The sequence below is a fragment of the Pseudorasbora parva genome, chromosome 9, assembly GCF_024679245.1.
Source record: "Pseudorasbora parva isolate DD20220531a chromosome 9, ASM2467924v1, whole genome shotgun sequence".
NCBI lineage: Eukaryota > Metazoa > Chordata > Actinopteri > Cypriniformes > Gobionidae > Pseudorasbora > Pseudorasbora parva.
The window spans coordinates 17,170,561-17,187,653 of NC_090180.1; the positions used below are offsets into that span (position 1 = coordinate 17,170,561).

At 36.2% G+C, this 17,093-nt stretch overlaps 1 protein-coding gene across 1 annotated transcript; it reads left to right on the forward strand.

Annotated features, from left to right (window-relative positions):
• Positions 1-561: 561 nt before the first annotated feature.
• Positions 562-15,790, forward strand: nmur1b (neuromedin U receptor 1b). The gene is made up of 3 exons (XM_067453144.1): positions 562-624; positions 4,762-5,644; positions 15,229-15,790. Exons 2-3 carry the CDS (start codon positions 4,783-4,785, stop codon positions 15,576-15,578), a joined length of 1,212 nt encoding a protein of 403 aa, XP_067309245.1. The 5' UTR covers positions 562-624; positions 4,762-4,782; the 3' UTR covers positions 15,579-15,790.
• Positions 15,791-17,093: the final 1,303 nt, after the last annotated feature.

Below are 17,093 nucleotides of genomic sequence, written 5' to 3' on the forward strand. Positions count from 1 at the left end.
TCTACATTATTTTCTAGGTCACTAATCAATAAGCACATTTGTGACACTGAGCATGTGAACTCCTTTGAACAAAAAATAGATTTCCTTTCTTCTCTGGAGCATCTTCAAATCATGCTGGAATCATGCATGGAACATCATGCATGGATCATCAGGTTTTGCACAAACTTGCAAAGAACATCCAAGTATAAACAACGCTGTCACTGATCTAAAAGCTGGGCATAAAAAAAATACTAAGATAAGCAAGTCTTTTGATTAAAAATAGATATAATATTTTATAAAGCACTAAATACTGGGACGAGAATTAATGTATATATTGTTCAGGTTTGGAAGCCGTTGAGCGACTACATCACTATACGATTGTTTTAGTGAAATATTACACACAGATAGTTCCAGTTATAGTACGTAGACAGTGACGCTATACTTTAAAGGTCATCCATCTCACTATAAGTAGGAGGGGACGGTGAGGAGAGAGTTAGTAGAGCGAGTCTGTGTGTGTGTGTGTGTGTGTGTATGTAGCATTACTCGTCATTGCTTACATCTGCTGAGAGGCAAAGACAGTCATGAGTACCAGTCCTTTAGGAATACTCCTCTGACAAGCATCATTTTCAACAAGATTTTGCTCAGGTAGGTCTGCTTTTCTTTCCCCATGTGTAATTTTAAAAAAAATTCAAGACATTGTTTGTTATTGCAAAAAATAAAGGAGCAATTTAACACTAACAGACATTTTTTTCTCCTAAAAATATCCAAGATTCTCATTTAGTTACAACCTACATCTAGCATCTACACACATTGTAAACAGAAATGTTACTAATAACTTGTTTATAATTGTAAGCCTCTTGTCATACAAATGATTAATATTGATTAACATGAAATAGTTCATGTTCTTTATCTGCTCATCTTATTTGAATATGAATCCTAGTTTACTGATAGATGTGTACAGTGTAATAGTGTTGCAATATATTTACTATATACGTGTCAACTACTGCAATTATTATAGGATTAAAGCTACATTCATTATAGATGTAATAACAGTAACTTTATATCTGCCACCCAAAATGTCTATCTAGGCTCATGTATTATCAATCAGTTAGTATTATATTATCACTTATTTACAAAAAATAAAAATGCATTCCTGCTTAGGAGAGTCTCTTATTTTATTTATAATTTGTATCATTAATAATTCTATAGTATTACAAATGCTGTATAATATTTAATTGTTGTTGTTTTTTTATATTACTAATTTATTGATAGATATTTTTACTCCTTACATAACGCAGAAAATCGTCTTCTAAGATGAAGAATATCAAATAATGTAAAATGATACAAAACTGAAAACAAAATGAGCAAAAAGGTTGACTTTTAATTTTTCAGCCCACAGTCTGCAGTCTTTTAGAGTTAGTTCACCCAGAAAATGAAATTGATGTCATTAATGACTCACCCTAATGTCGTTCCACACCTGTAAGACCTCCGTTCATCTTCAGAACACAGTTTAAGATATTTTATATTTAGTCCGAGAGCTTATGTAAGTGTATTACTGTCAATGTCCAGATAGGGAATAAAAACATCATCAAAGTAGTCCATATGCAGAGGTGGAAAGTAACGAATTACATTTACTCGCGTTACTGTAATTGAGTAGTTTTTCTGTGTACTTCTACTTTTTTAAGTAGTTTTAAAAATCTGTAATTTTACTTTTACTTAAGTACATTTTGATTAAAGTATTGTACTTCGCTATAATTATATTTATAACTTAGGCCGATTGATTTCTGTGACGCAGAGCGAATCCCGGAATCCAGTCATGAACATTAACTTTACATTATAACGTAGATTTGGTGTAATACACGCAAACTGGTGGATGAACGAAAAACTCGAATGTAGAGCTGTAGGCCTTAGAAATAAATCAAATCGTGACATGGTCTGTGAACATTAAAGCACAACATTTGTAACGCTTGTGTCCGGGTGAAAAATGCGGATAGCTCACTTAATATATCTGGAGTGGATGCAAACACGGAGGCGATTGACGTCAAACAGATCGCGCTTTATTTCCCGCTGAACTCTCATCACAAACTCCATTGCCGTCCACAGCATTACTCAATAAAACAAAATAACTGACTGTTAGCAACAGAAAAACAGAGAATAATCCCCACACATGGGAGCTCAAAACTCAGTGCGCACACACACAAGATGCAGAACTCGTTTTCAGGGAGCGCGCGCAGCTCTTAAAGGGGCCACACTATATTTCTACTCGTTACACATTGAATGCTATATGAATATATGATCTGCTTGTTCTCTCTCTGTGAATGAGCTGCTCCGTCTACTACATATGGACTCTATTATTCTTAAACATTTTTACGAATTAATGATAAAAATAAGTTGTTAATCTAATTCATAATAATTTATTGAATTTAGTTTATTAGACATGTTTTATTGAAATTTTGATAAACAAAATAAACAAATGGTTTTAAGTTTGTTATAATAAAGCATTTGTTCAACCAAATAAAAAAAAGACCAATCTTCTTCATTCATTTAACATCATTTTAACTAGTAATAATAACCATCATTTAATAATAGGTACAGTAAATGTTTAATTTATGTTTTCTGAGATAGTTGTCATATCGTGAAAATCTCATCCTATCACAACCCTACAGGGTAGAGTCCTCCACCCCCACTGTAAAAAAAGTAACTAAGTAACTTTTACTCTGAGTACATTTTAAATGAGCTACTTTTTACTTTTACTTGAGTAAATTTTTAGACCAGTAATTTTACTTGTACTTAAGTAAAATTTCATTGAAGTAACAGTACTTTTACTTGAGTAGAATATTTTGTTACTCTTTCCACCTCTGTCCATATGTGACATCAGTTAGTTAATCAGAATCTCTTGAAGCATCGAAAAAACATTTTGGTCCAAAAATAGCAAAAACTACAATTTTATTCAGCATTGTCTTCTCTTCCTGGTTTGTTTTCAATCCTCAAATAAAGATTCAAACGGTTATGAATCAGCGGATTGATTTGATTCATGATTTGGATCACGTGTCAAACTGCTGAAATCACGTGACATTGGCGATCTGAATCATTAATCAATCCGCTGATTCATTACCATTTGAATCTTAATTTGAGGATTGAAAACAAAGACAATGATGAATAAAGTCGTAGTTTTTGTGATTTTTGGACCAAAATGTATTTTCGATGCTTCAAGAGATTCTGATTAACTAACTGATGTCACATATGGACTACTTTGATGATGTTTTTATTCCCTTTCTGGACAAGGACAGTATAGTGTGCATAGACTTCCATACGCTCTCGGACTGAACGGAGGTCTTACGGGTGTGGAACGACATTAGGGCGAGTCATTAATGCCACAATTTCATTTTTTGGGTTAACTAACGCTTTAAGAATACTATTCATAATATTAGCAGCAGCAAACCTCTCAGACAGACTAATTACACATATACAATGATAACCAGAAAAACAAACATGCTTTTCAAGAGTTTATTTCCTTCTTTAAGCAGCCACTCCTCAACAAAGTAAAAGTGCTTAAGAACAGGAACTAAACTCTGCAGGAAAGCACTACTATCTCCAGAAGCACCACATCTCTTACCATGAATTAATGTGTTTATTCAGTTTTGTTTGGGTCTGTTTACTGTTCTTTTAAATAAAAAGTACACAAGATATTTGTTACTGCTCAGAATATACACACAGTGGCCGACACTATGGCACAGCGATGGCGTTCATGCTGTGGAACAACGTTCTTCCCTCCAAAGGCACGCTGGGATCTGACCCGAGGAACTCATGTACACATAAACTGACTGCTTCCTAATCAAATGGTAGACTTTTACAAGTGGATAGGGAATGGTATGCATTTACTCTGGAGACAATAAAGGGGATGAGTCAGGGGGAACGGGATTGGGAAAAGACCCAGCCAGGGACCCATGTGAGCAAAGTGCAGCATACAATATATGCATTTGCAATATAAAAATTTGTAGTTTACCGTTTTGTTACTTTTCCTATCTGACTGCGATAGACAGTTTAATAGGTAACACTGAATTAAATGTGAGTTTTTCTTCCCATTTTAGTCAACATGCATGACATAATTATTAAGCTGAATCATTACGCACATGACTGGCAGTCTTCTTAATAAAGTAAGCCAAGCAAATTCATTTTATTTTTGATATTAAAAATAGGAACAATTTAGGCTAAACCCTTTTAACCCCTTCAGACCCTGCCTGCTGTCATTGAAATGGACATCACATGTTTGTTTGTTTGGTTTTTTTGTTTTGTTTAAAAAAAATGCACTTTTATGTTTTTGTAATGTGAGTACTGCCTAGTCACTGATTGGTCCCTTATCAACCAATCACAATGGAGATATGTCCATCACAATGAACTTGATAACTTTTTTTGTGCCAGGCTGTGCAATTTGTGCAAGCATTTCAAAGCTAACTTACAGAGCTACACATTCTAATGTATAATTCATGAAAAACTATCAATAATTTTTTATTTGGTTTTAGTAAGATTTTTTAGATTTTTAGATTTCATATCATACTAGTTCATAAATAGGGTTATATTTTTTTGTGTGTGTGTGGGTTCAGTTGTGGTGTCCATTGCACTGGGCAAGTAAAAAAAAAAATAAGTTGGCAAAAATGTAGGTTTTTTTACATTAATTTCTACATTGAAGAATTGCCAATATCGGTAATACAAATTTGCTCAGTGGGAAAAATTCAGGTCTGAAGAGGTTAAACCTGTCTGTCTTTGTTGTAACTTCTGCAGGCAATATCCTCCTGGTAACCAATGATCCAGTTCAACTGCTCCTCTCCAGACTCCCTCTATGCAGCTGTGAATGCATCATGGTGCTCCACCAAAGAGGAAGAATGTCAGAACAGAACAGTGAACCAGTCAGACCTTTGTCTGAGCCGCAGCTCTTACCTGGAGAAGTACCTCGGCCCTTGCCGTTCACCCTTCTTCCTGCCTATGTGTGTCACCTACCTGCTCATCTTTCTAGTTGGCGTGCTGGGCAACAGTCTGACTTGCATTGTCATCGCCCGTCACCGTGTTATGCGCACAACAACAAACTACTATCTGTTCAGCTTGGCCATCTCTGACCTCCTGGTGCTGTTGCTCGGTCTCCCTCTGGAGCTTTATGAGCTCTGGAGCAACTATCCATTTCTGTTTGGCGTTGCTGGCTGCTACTTCAAAACCTGCCTGTTCGAGACGGTCTGCTTTGCCTCTGTGCTCAACGTGACCGCCTTGAGTGCAGAGCGCTACAGAGCTGTGGTGTATCCCCTGCATGCCAAACATGTGGCCACGCATGCTCATGCCAAGCGTGTTATCCTCGTGTTATGGGCCGTCTCGCTGTTGTGTGCCTTGCCCAATACCAGTCTGCATGGCGTGGAGACGTTAAAGCCCCGCTTTGGACTCACTTTCCCCGATTCGGGTGTGTGCACCGTGGTGCACGATAGGTGGATCTACAACTTGCTGGTGCAAGTGACAGCGCTGCTGTTCTTTGTGCTGCCGATGCTGACCATCAGTGTGCTGTATGTTCTGATCGGCCTGCAGCTGTATCGGGAAAGACAGTGTTTTGATTCTAAGATTGGGCTCAATCAAGATGGGGTGAACCAGAGGGCACGTCATCGGCAAGTCACAAAAATGCTCTGTGAGTCCCGTTCTAGTGCTACCTCTGCTGTTGGTATCTATATCAGTAATAAGGGTTAACAGTTACACTGTAAAAAAAAAAAGAAAAGAAAAAAAGACTGCTGTGTTTGCTAGAAATTTACCGTAAATATAACTATGCTAGTAACACTTTACGTTAAGTTGAATTTACAGTAAAACTTACAGTATACTATAACAGTAAACTATACAGTAAAAAAAATATTAAACCTGTGAATTTACCAAATTTAAATACTAATATCTGTTATGTATCTAACCTTTGATATAAACTGACAACCAACACCAAACAAAGTGATGAGAGTCACAGGGAGGGAATTCTGGGAATGGCAATTTACGTTTTTTTCACTGTAAATTACACAATGGCTTGTTCTTTTTCACTTACAAAAAGTCCCAATTTAACAGTGTTTTACTGTAAAATTGCATTATTTAAAGTTAGATCTATTGCAATTATTCACTGTATATAGAATGGAAACTTCCAATTAGACGGTTCAACATAGCATTTAGACGGTTCAACGTAGCATTTTTACAGTAAAATGCAATATTTTTTTAATGGTCCCTTTTTTGTTCTTTTTTTTTTTTTTACAGTGTAGAGTCAACATGAAACAGCATTCACAGTTGTGTGACATATTTCCAAATTAAAATGGTTATTCATTCTGAAAAAAAAAAATCCAGTGAACTTTAATTAGGATTTTATATATTTTGGCTTGATTGGATTGTGATTTTTTTGGATTATGAATGAAGTAGGAAAGGATTGAAAAGTACACTGTCAAAAGTGAAATTCTGTAATTACCCTTAAGGAGGTACTTATTTACCTTAAAGGTAGGGTAGGTATGAATTAGTTTTAAAAAAAAATATTCCAAATTTGTTTAAACTTTATTTATATTTCAATACATAATTAAAATGTAAGTACTCTGAAAAAGAAAGTGTGCAGTGTACATGTGGTGACATCATGTCAGAATCACATGTAATAAAAAAATTAACTTTACACATGCATTTTGTTATCTAAAGTTACATTTTGCGAAATTTAACACAACAGCGATCAACTTGAGCTATGCATATTGAGTATTTATCATCTCTACTAATGGCTAAGTGTATAACATTGTAACTTTATGCTAAGTAATGTTATGTTAGCTATATTAGGCAGCTTCATGTGCTCATGATACATGCTTCATGAAAACAAACTGAAAAAATGTATAATCAAAATAAAAGACTACCTGTCCAGCAGAAATACAGCCAACAATGCGTCGGTTTTCAGGTCCCTCAGTTCTCGACATCGTTGGAAAGCCACGCAGATATTTACTCGCGTCTGATTTGTTTGTTTATCCAAAGACTTTCTGTGCATTGCTTTTTCTTGTACTATCTTCATTTTTTTTTTTTTTTTTGCATTGTTTGCCTTCGCTGACTGCAAAACCTGGCACTGTGAATTTTGAATGGTCTTTCTCTGCCATTATTTTCCCTTGGTTTCTTGCCTCTTGAACTGCTCAAATCAAACGAGCGAGCACAGGTGGGCAGATCCTCTACCAAAAGTGGTGGTTGCCATGGTAGCGAGAGAGAGTGACAGTTGCCCAAGCCAATCATTTGTTTCGTCCCGAACAAAAATAATGAGCGATGTTTATTGCAGATTAAAAAGTATAGAGTCACTACATTTTATACTTTCTTTTTCAGAGTACTTACATTTTAATTATGTATTGACATATAAAGAAAGTTTAAACAAATTTGGACAAGTGTTTTAGATCATTCCTACCTACGCTACCTTTAAATAACTACATTAATTTGGTTGGTATAATCACTTATTCTCAACCTTGAGGTCAGGGCCCATAAGAGAGCATAAGCAAACTTCCAAAGTGCATCAAGATTTAAAATGATGTAAAATAAGACAAAACAAACATTAAAATAAGCTAAACGCATGATACTTGTTATTTTAATACAAATTTAAACAGAGTTCCATCAGTCTGGGAAAACCAGGATGCGTAAAGTTTTAAAATGTGATTTCCAGACATGAAGAAGTCAAAGAAGTCATTTGATAAAATCAAATATTGGGCATTTTCATACATTTTTTTATAGTTTTCTCAGTATGCCAAGCTTTAAAATATTTCATTTAAGCAAAAACCCTTACCCTTAATCATTTATGCTTTTAATATTGTTGCTGGCCTTGGAGTCAAAAAAGGTTGAGAACCATAACCAATTCAGTCATTTTAGTTACATGATATGACTTTGAATAAATTTAGTTCATTTGATGTTACCAAATGAAGCACATTTTACAAGTTAACATTAAATGTAATTTCCGTTTGGTTAAATATCAGTTAAACAATCAGTAAACAATTTTGTCTTTGGAATACTGCACAGAGGAAATAAGCATGATAAGACCAGGAATATGTATTAGGTGCCTAATAACGGTCAACTCTGATTTCATGTTTACTTTAAAGCCACTTTTAACACTGGGTTAAGGAACGTGCATTTTACACGTTTGAATTTGGGTCAAGAAACATCATCCCAGGATTGACGTAAATCAATTTAAAAGTCTTTTCGTACGAGTAGTACGTGCAGCAGCGTAGTGTGTGCCGTGTGTGAACATGATGGTTACTGCACTGTAAAAAATTATTTAGAAAAAAAGTTACCTGGTTGCCTTAAAATTTTGAGTTCATTGAAATTGAAATTTTGAGTTAATACATTGAACATTTTTTGAGATTCGACAACCTTTATTAAAATATTATTAAAAGATTTTGTAAGCATATTGGGTAATTGTGTGTGTTTTATTTTTGATGACGCAGTGAAACATGCTAAATAGTGATATTTTCATGATTTATCAATTTTTTTATGTGGTTCAGATACAATAATATTTTGAGTTTCTATTTATTAAACAAATTTCCTTCATTGTATCAACTCAATTTTTTAATTTCAATAAACTTACAATTTTAAGGCAACCAGGTTACTTACTTTTTTAAGTTAAACCAATAAAAAACAACCAAAACATTTTACAGTGCGTAGTTCAATACTAAATGTGTGCATGCATTTACTCATCTCGCTTGCACAAAAACAGATTCATACCGCGAAATGAATAAAAACAGGGAAATGCAAGCCCTGAATATTACGCAAATCTTTATTAAGTAAATCTTAAATAACACTTTTAGTGTAATAGGGCCTGCTCGTTATGTATTTAATCTCATTTTGTTGCTGAACTTCTATGACCAAATGCAAACATACCGATATGAAATATGTTTTTTATATATTATTTATATATATTTATATATATTTGTATATATTGCTGAATTAAAGGTGGGATAAGTGTTATTTCAAAACCGTTTTAGAAAAAGAACTCGGGCCGAGTGGAATAACAAACTTGCAGCCAATCAGCAGGTAAGGGGCGTGTCTATGGTGAGACAAGAGGCTCAGTGCACGTCATTATTCAAAACACACGAGTCACACAGGACGGACATTAGCCAAGAAATAACAAATATATGATGGCTTTTGCTTGAATATGCTCGTGTGTCATGTTCGCTTGTTTGTCCATTTGCGATCGTATTGTGGCTCACTTCAGCGATGATAAAGACCCGTTCATTTCCAAAATCATCACCATCTAAATCCCCTCAGTGTTTCAAGGTTTCAAGCGTCAGCTCACAAAATGTGTTCGACAGGTTACAAAATGTGTTCTGCCATAGTCGTTGCCTGGGTTACGTATGTGTGGGGCGGAGCTATCAATATAGGGCTGAGACCCTTTTTGGGGGTAGGGCGTGTTTGTTTTGGTGATTTAAAATATCAACAACGGTTACCAGATATCACTTACACCACCTTTAAGACTGTTGAAATTTCCACAAGCAGTTAAAAGGTTAGTTTGAGCTGCGCCCTCTACTGTACAGACGTGAATTTGCATTGCCTTCATTCTGAGAAAAAACTAAAACTATTTCCCTTTTGTGCTGCATTCAACTCCACGTTTAGACACGCACTCACAAACCTCCCTATAGCATTTCCCCCTTAGGGGAATCTCCGCAGACATTTTGAAGTGTGTTCCACTTCATTAAGTGGACGAGGGAGGGAAGTTTATATGGATAGGCCCTCATCCACCAAAATTTTGACTGAGGGAGCAAGGCCTTGTCCCAAATAGCACCCTAAACCCTCACAGTCTTCCTCTGAGTCTGCACTTTCAAGATGTAATGCCGTCATGAAACTTGCGGGCTCAGCTGAAGTGCGCATCGAAGGCACCCTTCTTTAAGCTTAAATGACAAATGGGACACCCTACGGTCTTGTGGACTTAACGGACATGTGCACGCAATAGCCATTTTAAGTCCACAAGACCGAAAGTGCACATGAAGTGTGCCATTTGGGATAGGCCCCAAGTCTGCTCTGATGTATCTATATCCCACAATTCAACTTTATTGTGACGTCAAAGCAGGTCGCACTTAACTGACGTATATGATATATTAATTATTTTAAGAATTAATTGCATAATAGTGTATGAACTATGTTGAGATTTAATTGCATAATACTTCACAAAGTTTACACTATTGGTATTTTTCTCATATAACAGCTCTTATATTCCCAACAAATGATATGCAGATATGGTGCATAAAATAAATATTTTAATGAGTTAAAAGGGGTTTAAATAATAAATCAGCTCCTTTGCAGGTTCCAAGTGATCAAGTTTTTATTAAAAAACAAGCAATCCCAGCCCCAAGTAACGCAAAAGTAATGTAACTACTTTCCATAAAATGTAAGCAAGTAACACAATTAGTTGGAAGCAAGCAATATTGTAACACATTACTTTTAAAAATAGTTTTCCCTAATTGTATTGATATTGTAAATATGAAAGTTTACAAATGCACAGAGTGTCACAAATCCATCAGTGTGGGAAGTGTAGGGATTTGTTGATAAAAAAGTTCCAGTAATCAAACTGAAAAACTAAAATATTATTTCCTAAATATTTTGCTAGAAAAAGAAAGAAATAGTCAAATCCTGTGCTTTAAATTATGACACATTCTTGTCCTGTGCGCAGGGTTTTACAGTTAAAGAAACCTCATGGACCTTTGTTGAGAATGATCTGTCCCGATGAACAGAAAATACTCATCTGTGCTTTATCAGCCTCTTGTCATGTTATTGTAAATACAAAGGGGATGTGATTTAGGAATAGCGTCAGTCTACATCTGGCTTGTTGTAATAGCTGGTCAGCACTGCTTTGTGTGGCCATACTCAAAAAAATTCAACATATATTCTGATACTCAAATACAAACAAAATACTCCAGAACTGGCCATGAACATAAATACTGTCAGTAGCACAGACGCATGCCAAGAGTAACAGTTTGTTTTACAGATTTAAACACATTATCTGGACACTTAAAATGTGTGAATGTCATTGCATTAGATAACGTGCAAACAAATAACGCTAGAGCTTTTCTTAGAACTAACGTCACTTTCAGTAGTCATTTTTTAAACAACTATTAACTGGTGTTTTGGTAATTTTTAGTGGAAGTCAGTTCTCCTAAAGTTCACACACACTGATAAAAATGATTCTGTGGTGATGTAAATACCACAGACAAAAACATGTGACTGCCTGAATAAGTCAGCACATGCAAGAATTAAAAACAAAGTCAATATTAGTACTCAATTTAAGCTTGTAGAAATGAAAGCATTAAAATCATCGTTTTAAAATGAAGTTAAACCTACTTAAGTTTGTGGTACTGGATCTGGATCTGGCTCCTTGGGAAATGTATAATTTGTTTCTTATATGAAGGGAAATGCATGCAAAACCCACACACACATGGTGTTCCCATCATGCACTGGGGCATGAATAATGTTGTACTTTCATCACTGTTTTATTTTTTAGCAGTATTTACAGTATTAGCTTTTTTGTGACATCTAGAGTTCACATTCATACTCAAAAAGGATCCTACCAATGTTACCGTTAAGTACTGAGGTCTCTGTTTGGATGGGTACAACATTACTTTTATTATGTAGATATGTTGTACACAATATCCACTGCATTATTTAGAAATTACAATATAAATTACAAATAAACTTTAACTTTTCAAGTTCAAGATACTTACTTTTATATGTTAATTTTATTTAACTTCGTCTCAAGAAATATCTGTGTACACACAAAACCACTGAAACCGACTCAAAACGATGTAGTACATGCCAGGCCAGTGTGTGGCGCTGTAATTCTGCCACAGAAATACACTTAAAATGGAGAAGAAGAGTTGTGACTAGAAGGGGTAAAGAGGCAAAATCTCCCAATAAAATAACAAAACATTTGCTACTAACCAGATTGTGTTTATTAACTCATACAACTACACCTACCCAACTACAAACCTACCTTTACAATAATGCAAATACAGTAATTAAATGACGCAATATTGATGTGTGCATACCCAGTGGGTGTAGCTGTAGCCTATCCCTTCTTTTTTTACAGTGAAGGACATGCTGTGATGACATCACTGTTTTACAAAATATACGGATTGGCTATAGATATGAAAATGCAAGTTTCAGATTTATCCACTTTGGGACCCGGTTTAAAAAAAAAAACCAGTTTCAGGCTCCTAAAACGTCGGATCCTTGTGGACGAAATGTTGATACGATTAAAAAATATATATACAGCTAAACGCGTCTCTGTGCACTGGGCATTGATTGGTTACATCGATTGTACTCAGTTCCATATTAAATTCACTTTAAATATCTGTGTTAAAAATCTGCAAAAGAAAAAATAGTTACATTTTAGTTATTGTTTTCGTCAGTGCAGGTGAAGTTCATCACATTAACTAACATGACCTAGCATTTGACAGCCACAATATAATAAATTGATATTAAATAAGGTAACACTTTTTTTTTTTTTTTACAGTGTCCTTGTTACATACACCGATTAGGTTTTTATTGTGTTGTTCCCCCTTTTGCCTGCCAAAACAGCTCTAACCGTCAAGGCATGGACCTTTAAGTCATGTAAGTTGCGAGGTGGGGCCTCCATGGATCGGAACTGTTTGTTCAGCACATCCCACAGATGCTCGTTTGGATTGAGATCTGGGGAATATAGAGGCCAAGTCAACACCTAAAACTTGTTGTGCTTCTCAAATCATTCCTGAACCATTTTTACTTTGTGGAGGGCGCATTATCCTGCTGAAAGAGGCCACAGCCACCAGGGAATACCGTTTCCATGCATGTGTCAAAGTAACATCCTCATGGATGGCAGGACCAGGTTTCCCAACAGAACATTGCCCAAAGCATCACACTGCCTTCTTCCCATGGTGCATCCTGGTGCCATGTGTTCCCCAAGTAAGCAATGCACACGCACCCGGCCCTCCATGTGATATTAAAAAATGTGATTCATACCAGGCCACCTTCTTTATTTGCTCCTATGTTCAGTTCTGATGCTCAATGAGCCTTGGCCACCTATGACCCAGTCGCCGGTTCACCACTGTTCCTTCCTTGGACCACTTTTGATAGATTCTGACCACTGCAGACCGGGAACACCCCACGAGAGCTGCAGTTTTGGAGATAAATCTAACCATCACAATTTGGCCCTTGGCATACTCGTTTTGAATCCTTACGCTTGCCCATTTTTTCTGCTTCTACATCAACTTTGAGGACAAAAAGTTAATTTGCTACCTAATATATCCCACCCACCAACAGGTGCCGTGATGAAGAGATAATCAGTGTTATTTACTTCACCTGTCGGTGGTCATAATGTTATGCATGATCGGTGTATGTTACATGTACTTACGATAGTAAAACAGTAAATTATGTATAATTGCAACTAACCCTCAACAAAACCCTTGTCCTACCCTAACCCTAATACATTTTTATAAGTAATATTACTCAGTACTTCAATATATAATTACACAGACACCTTAAAGTTGGGGTAAGTGCTATCTGGTAACCATTGTTGATATTTCAAATCACCAAAACAAACACGCCCCTACCCCCAAAAAGGGTCTCGGCCCTATATTGATAGCTCCACCCCACACATATGTAACCCAGACAACGACTATGGCAGAATCTGTGTGTTACTAATCCAGATCGAATATTCAATGAAAAAGTCATCCCTTCCATCACAAAAACACAAACCATTCTCATGAACAAATAGTACATTAGTACAAATAGAGCCGACAGTCCAGCTAACGACATATTAAAATTATGACCAGATTAGCGTTATGGCGATCACAAAAACACAAACCGTTCTCATGAACAACTCGATAAAGTTAGTAGGCTATACAAGCTCGATAGTCCAGCTAACAACATATTACAATTATGACTGGATGGGTTATATAGATGTAAAGAGGAAACAAACATACCGATATATTAGTATCTTACCTGTTGGACACATTTTGTGAGCTGACGCTTGTAGCCAGGGGCGTAGCACCAAATTTTGGGCCCTGGGTACAAACCATCTTGCTGGGCCCCCGTACCATGTATGTGTATGTATAGAAAACGGACTTCCCTGCCTTGGGCCCTGGTTACTCAGTACCCTTTATCCCCCCAGTCCCACGCCCCTGCTTGTAGCCTTGAAACACTGAGGGGATTTAGATGCTCCATACGGTGTGGAAATGAAAGGGTCTTTATCATCGCTGAAGTGAGCCACAATACGATCGCAAATGGACAAACAAGCAAACATGACACACGAGCATATTCAAGCAAAAGCCAGCATATATTAGTTCTTTCTTGGCTAATGTCATAGACAGTAAAAGAAATGGACACAGCGACCCCATTGACGTCTACGGCGAAATAATGAAGTCTACCTAGGGGCACTCACTTCCTGATGGCTGAGTGAACTGCGCAGGCTCAGACTGAGCTTGACGACGTAGATGTGACGTGAGCCTCCTGTCTGACAGCTGTAGGTCTTCTAGTAGTTGTGGAAAGGGAAATCTGAATCACGTTGTTTAAATATTTTCTCCCGTTGCTTTTGGCTCACTATGGGCTTCTCCCCATTCTTCCCCCTTGACTTTATCAGACTTTATGTCTCCACGTCCCCCCGACTATCTCATAGACAGTAAAAGATTGCCTGCGAGCGTCTCCTCAGGTCTATACGGTAATTTCTCAACTGTGCGACAGAGTCGCGTTGGTTATGACGCAATCGTTAGCCTATTTTTACAAAAACAGCTTCTGCGGGGCGATAGTGTAAGATACAAGGTAATGGAGCCTTTTATGCATTGTCGTGTTTCTTTAGAAATAAACAATGGACAAATGGAGTCTTTAAACGCCTCTGATGTAAAGTTATTCACTGTCAAAGTGACTCAAAAATGAATGGGAGTCAATGGGATGCTAACAGCAGGTGATGGCTTGGTTAGCAATGGCAGCCCCTAGGGGTGGAACGCTTTCCGAGCGCTAGATTACCCCCTTGGCTAATGTCCGTCCTGTGTGACTCGTGTTTTGAATAATGACGCGCACTGAGCCTCTCTCACCATAGACACGCCCCTTACCTGCTGATTGGCTGCAAGTTTGTTATTCCACTCGGCCCGAGTCCTTTTTCTAAAACGGTTTTGAAATAACACTTATCCCACCTTTAAAATAAAGTATAATATATTTAATATAATTAAAATATAATCAAATTATAAAACTTAATACCTTCTCTTTTTTAATATTTCACAGGTGCATTGGTGGTTGTGTTTGGAATTTGCTGGGCCCCTTTTCACATTGATCGTTTCATGTGGAGCTATATTGATGACTGGACTGCAGAGAACCACCATATCTTTGAGTATGTGCATCTTTTCTCTGGTGTCTTCTTCTACTTGAGCTCAGTGGTCAATCCCATCCTGTATAACCTCATGTCTTCACGCTTCAGAGAAATGTTCCGTGAGGTGGTGTGTCAAAAAGACCGTCGTCAGCTCTCAATAAGTAAGGTTACATTACGTAGTGTTGTTTCTGCCTCTTTTTCTGCCTCCAATTCTGTCTCATTTTCTGTCAAATTCAACCCTCGTGGGCTGCCACAAACTTTCTAGAAAATATAGGGGATTCTGTTTCAGTTACTTTATCCAAATACTATATCAGTTGCGCTATCAAAGTATTCAAAATATATACAGTTATGTTAATAAGTGTTTTTGTAACCAAAACATAAAGGGGCAATAACATTAGTGAATGCATTTAGACAATTTACAAAATCTTACATTGATTATGCCTAATAACTCAAAGGCGTTCAAATGTTTGGGGTTAGATTTTTTTAATGCTTTCGATAGAAAACATTATAACTGTACTAGTCTCAGTAACACATTATTTTACAGTGTCCTTTTTACATGTTACATGTACTTACCATAGTAATAACAGTTAACTATGCATACACATGCAACTTACCCTCAACCAAACCCTAATTCTACCGTAACTCTATAGTAAGGATGTTGTTAATTAAAATTACACAGTACTTAAATATGAAATTACGCTGTAACAGTGACAGCTTAAAATAAAGTGTAACAAAGTTGTTTAAGTTCACCAAGGCTGCATTAGTTTAATCAAAATTACAGTAAAAACTGTATTAGTGTAAAATATTATTACAATTTAAATAAATAAAAATCTTTTTTTAAATACGTTAAAATGTAATTTAATCCTGTGATGGCAAAGCTGAATTTTCAGCATCATTAAGCCAGTCTTCAGTGTTACATGATCCTTCAGAAATCATTCTAATGTGCTGAAAACAGTGCTGCTTAATATGTTTGTGGAAACCGTGAATTTTTTTTTCTTTTTTTTAGTAGAAAGTAGAAAGTTTAAAATTTAATTTATTTGAAATATTGATATTTTGTGACATTATTCCTACTTACTTTTGATCAATTTAATGCATCCTTGCTGAATAAGAGTATTTCTTTCTTAAAAAAATAAAAATCTTTCTGGACCCACATTTTTTAACAGTCTTAGTTTTACTTTGTACTACTGTACTACTTTTTGCATATTTTATCTGACATTTGGACAGTTTTTTTCAGTCTGCATGCCTTTACATCAGGCCAAGAGTATAATTTCAAATCTCATGTAAAACATGTTTTCTTGCATTGCTAATTTTTTTTGAAGAAACATATTTTTGAATGTTATCAGTGTTGTATATGTATGTAAACAACTCACTTAGTGGCGTCATTAAATGTAATTTGCTTTTAAAAAGTCTGTAAAAAAAGAACGTAAAAAACAAAGTCGAGTAGCATTTTTCACAAGACATTTTTAACAAAGTAGTCAGTGTTCTTTGGGCAACCTTCAAACATGGTGACACTGAGTCTAGAGTCTTGGCTCATTGTCCTTTCCTGATCATCTTCCTTTCTCATGTTTCCTATATTTCCTCCTACTGTCCTATCTGATAGAAGTCCAGAAATATATCTTTAAAATAAATTGGTCAGTTAGTGCGTATATTTCTTCTCCGCCAACGAAAATAGTTCCAAAAGAAGCCAAAGCATCAAGTTTTACGTGTCACCAAGCAACACAAAGACTGAAAGCCGGACTGGAACAACGTATACGAGCGGAGCGGAGTGAGATTGCCCATT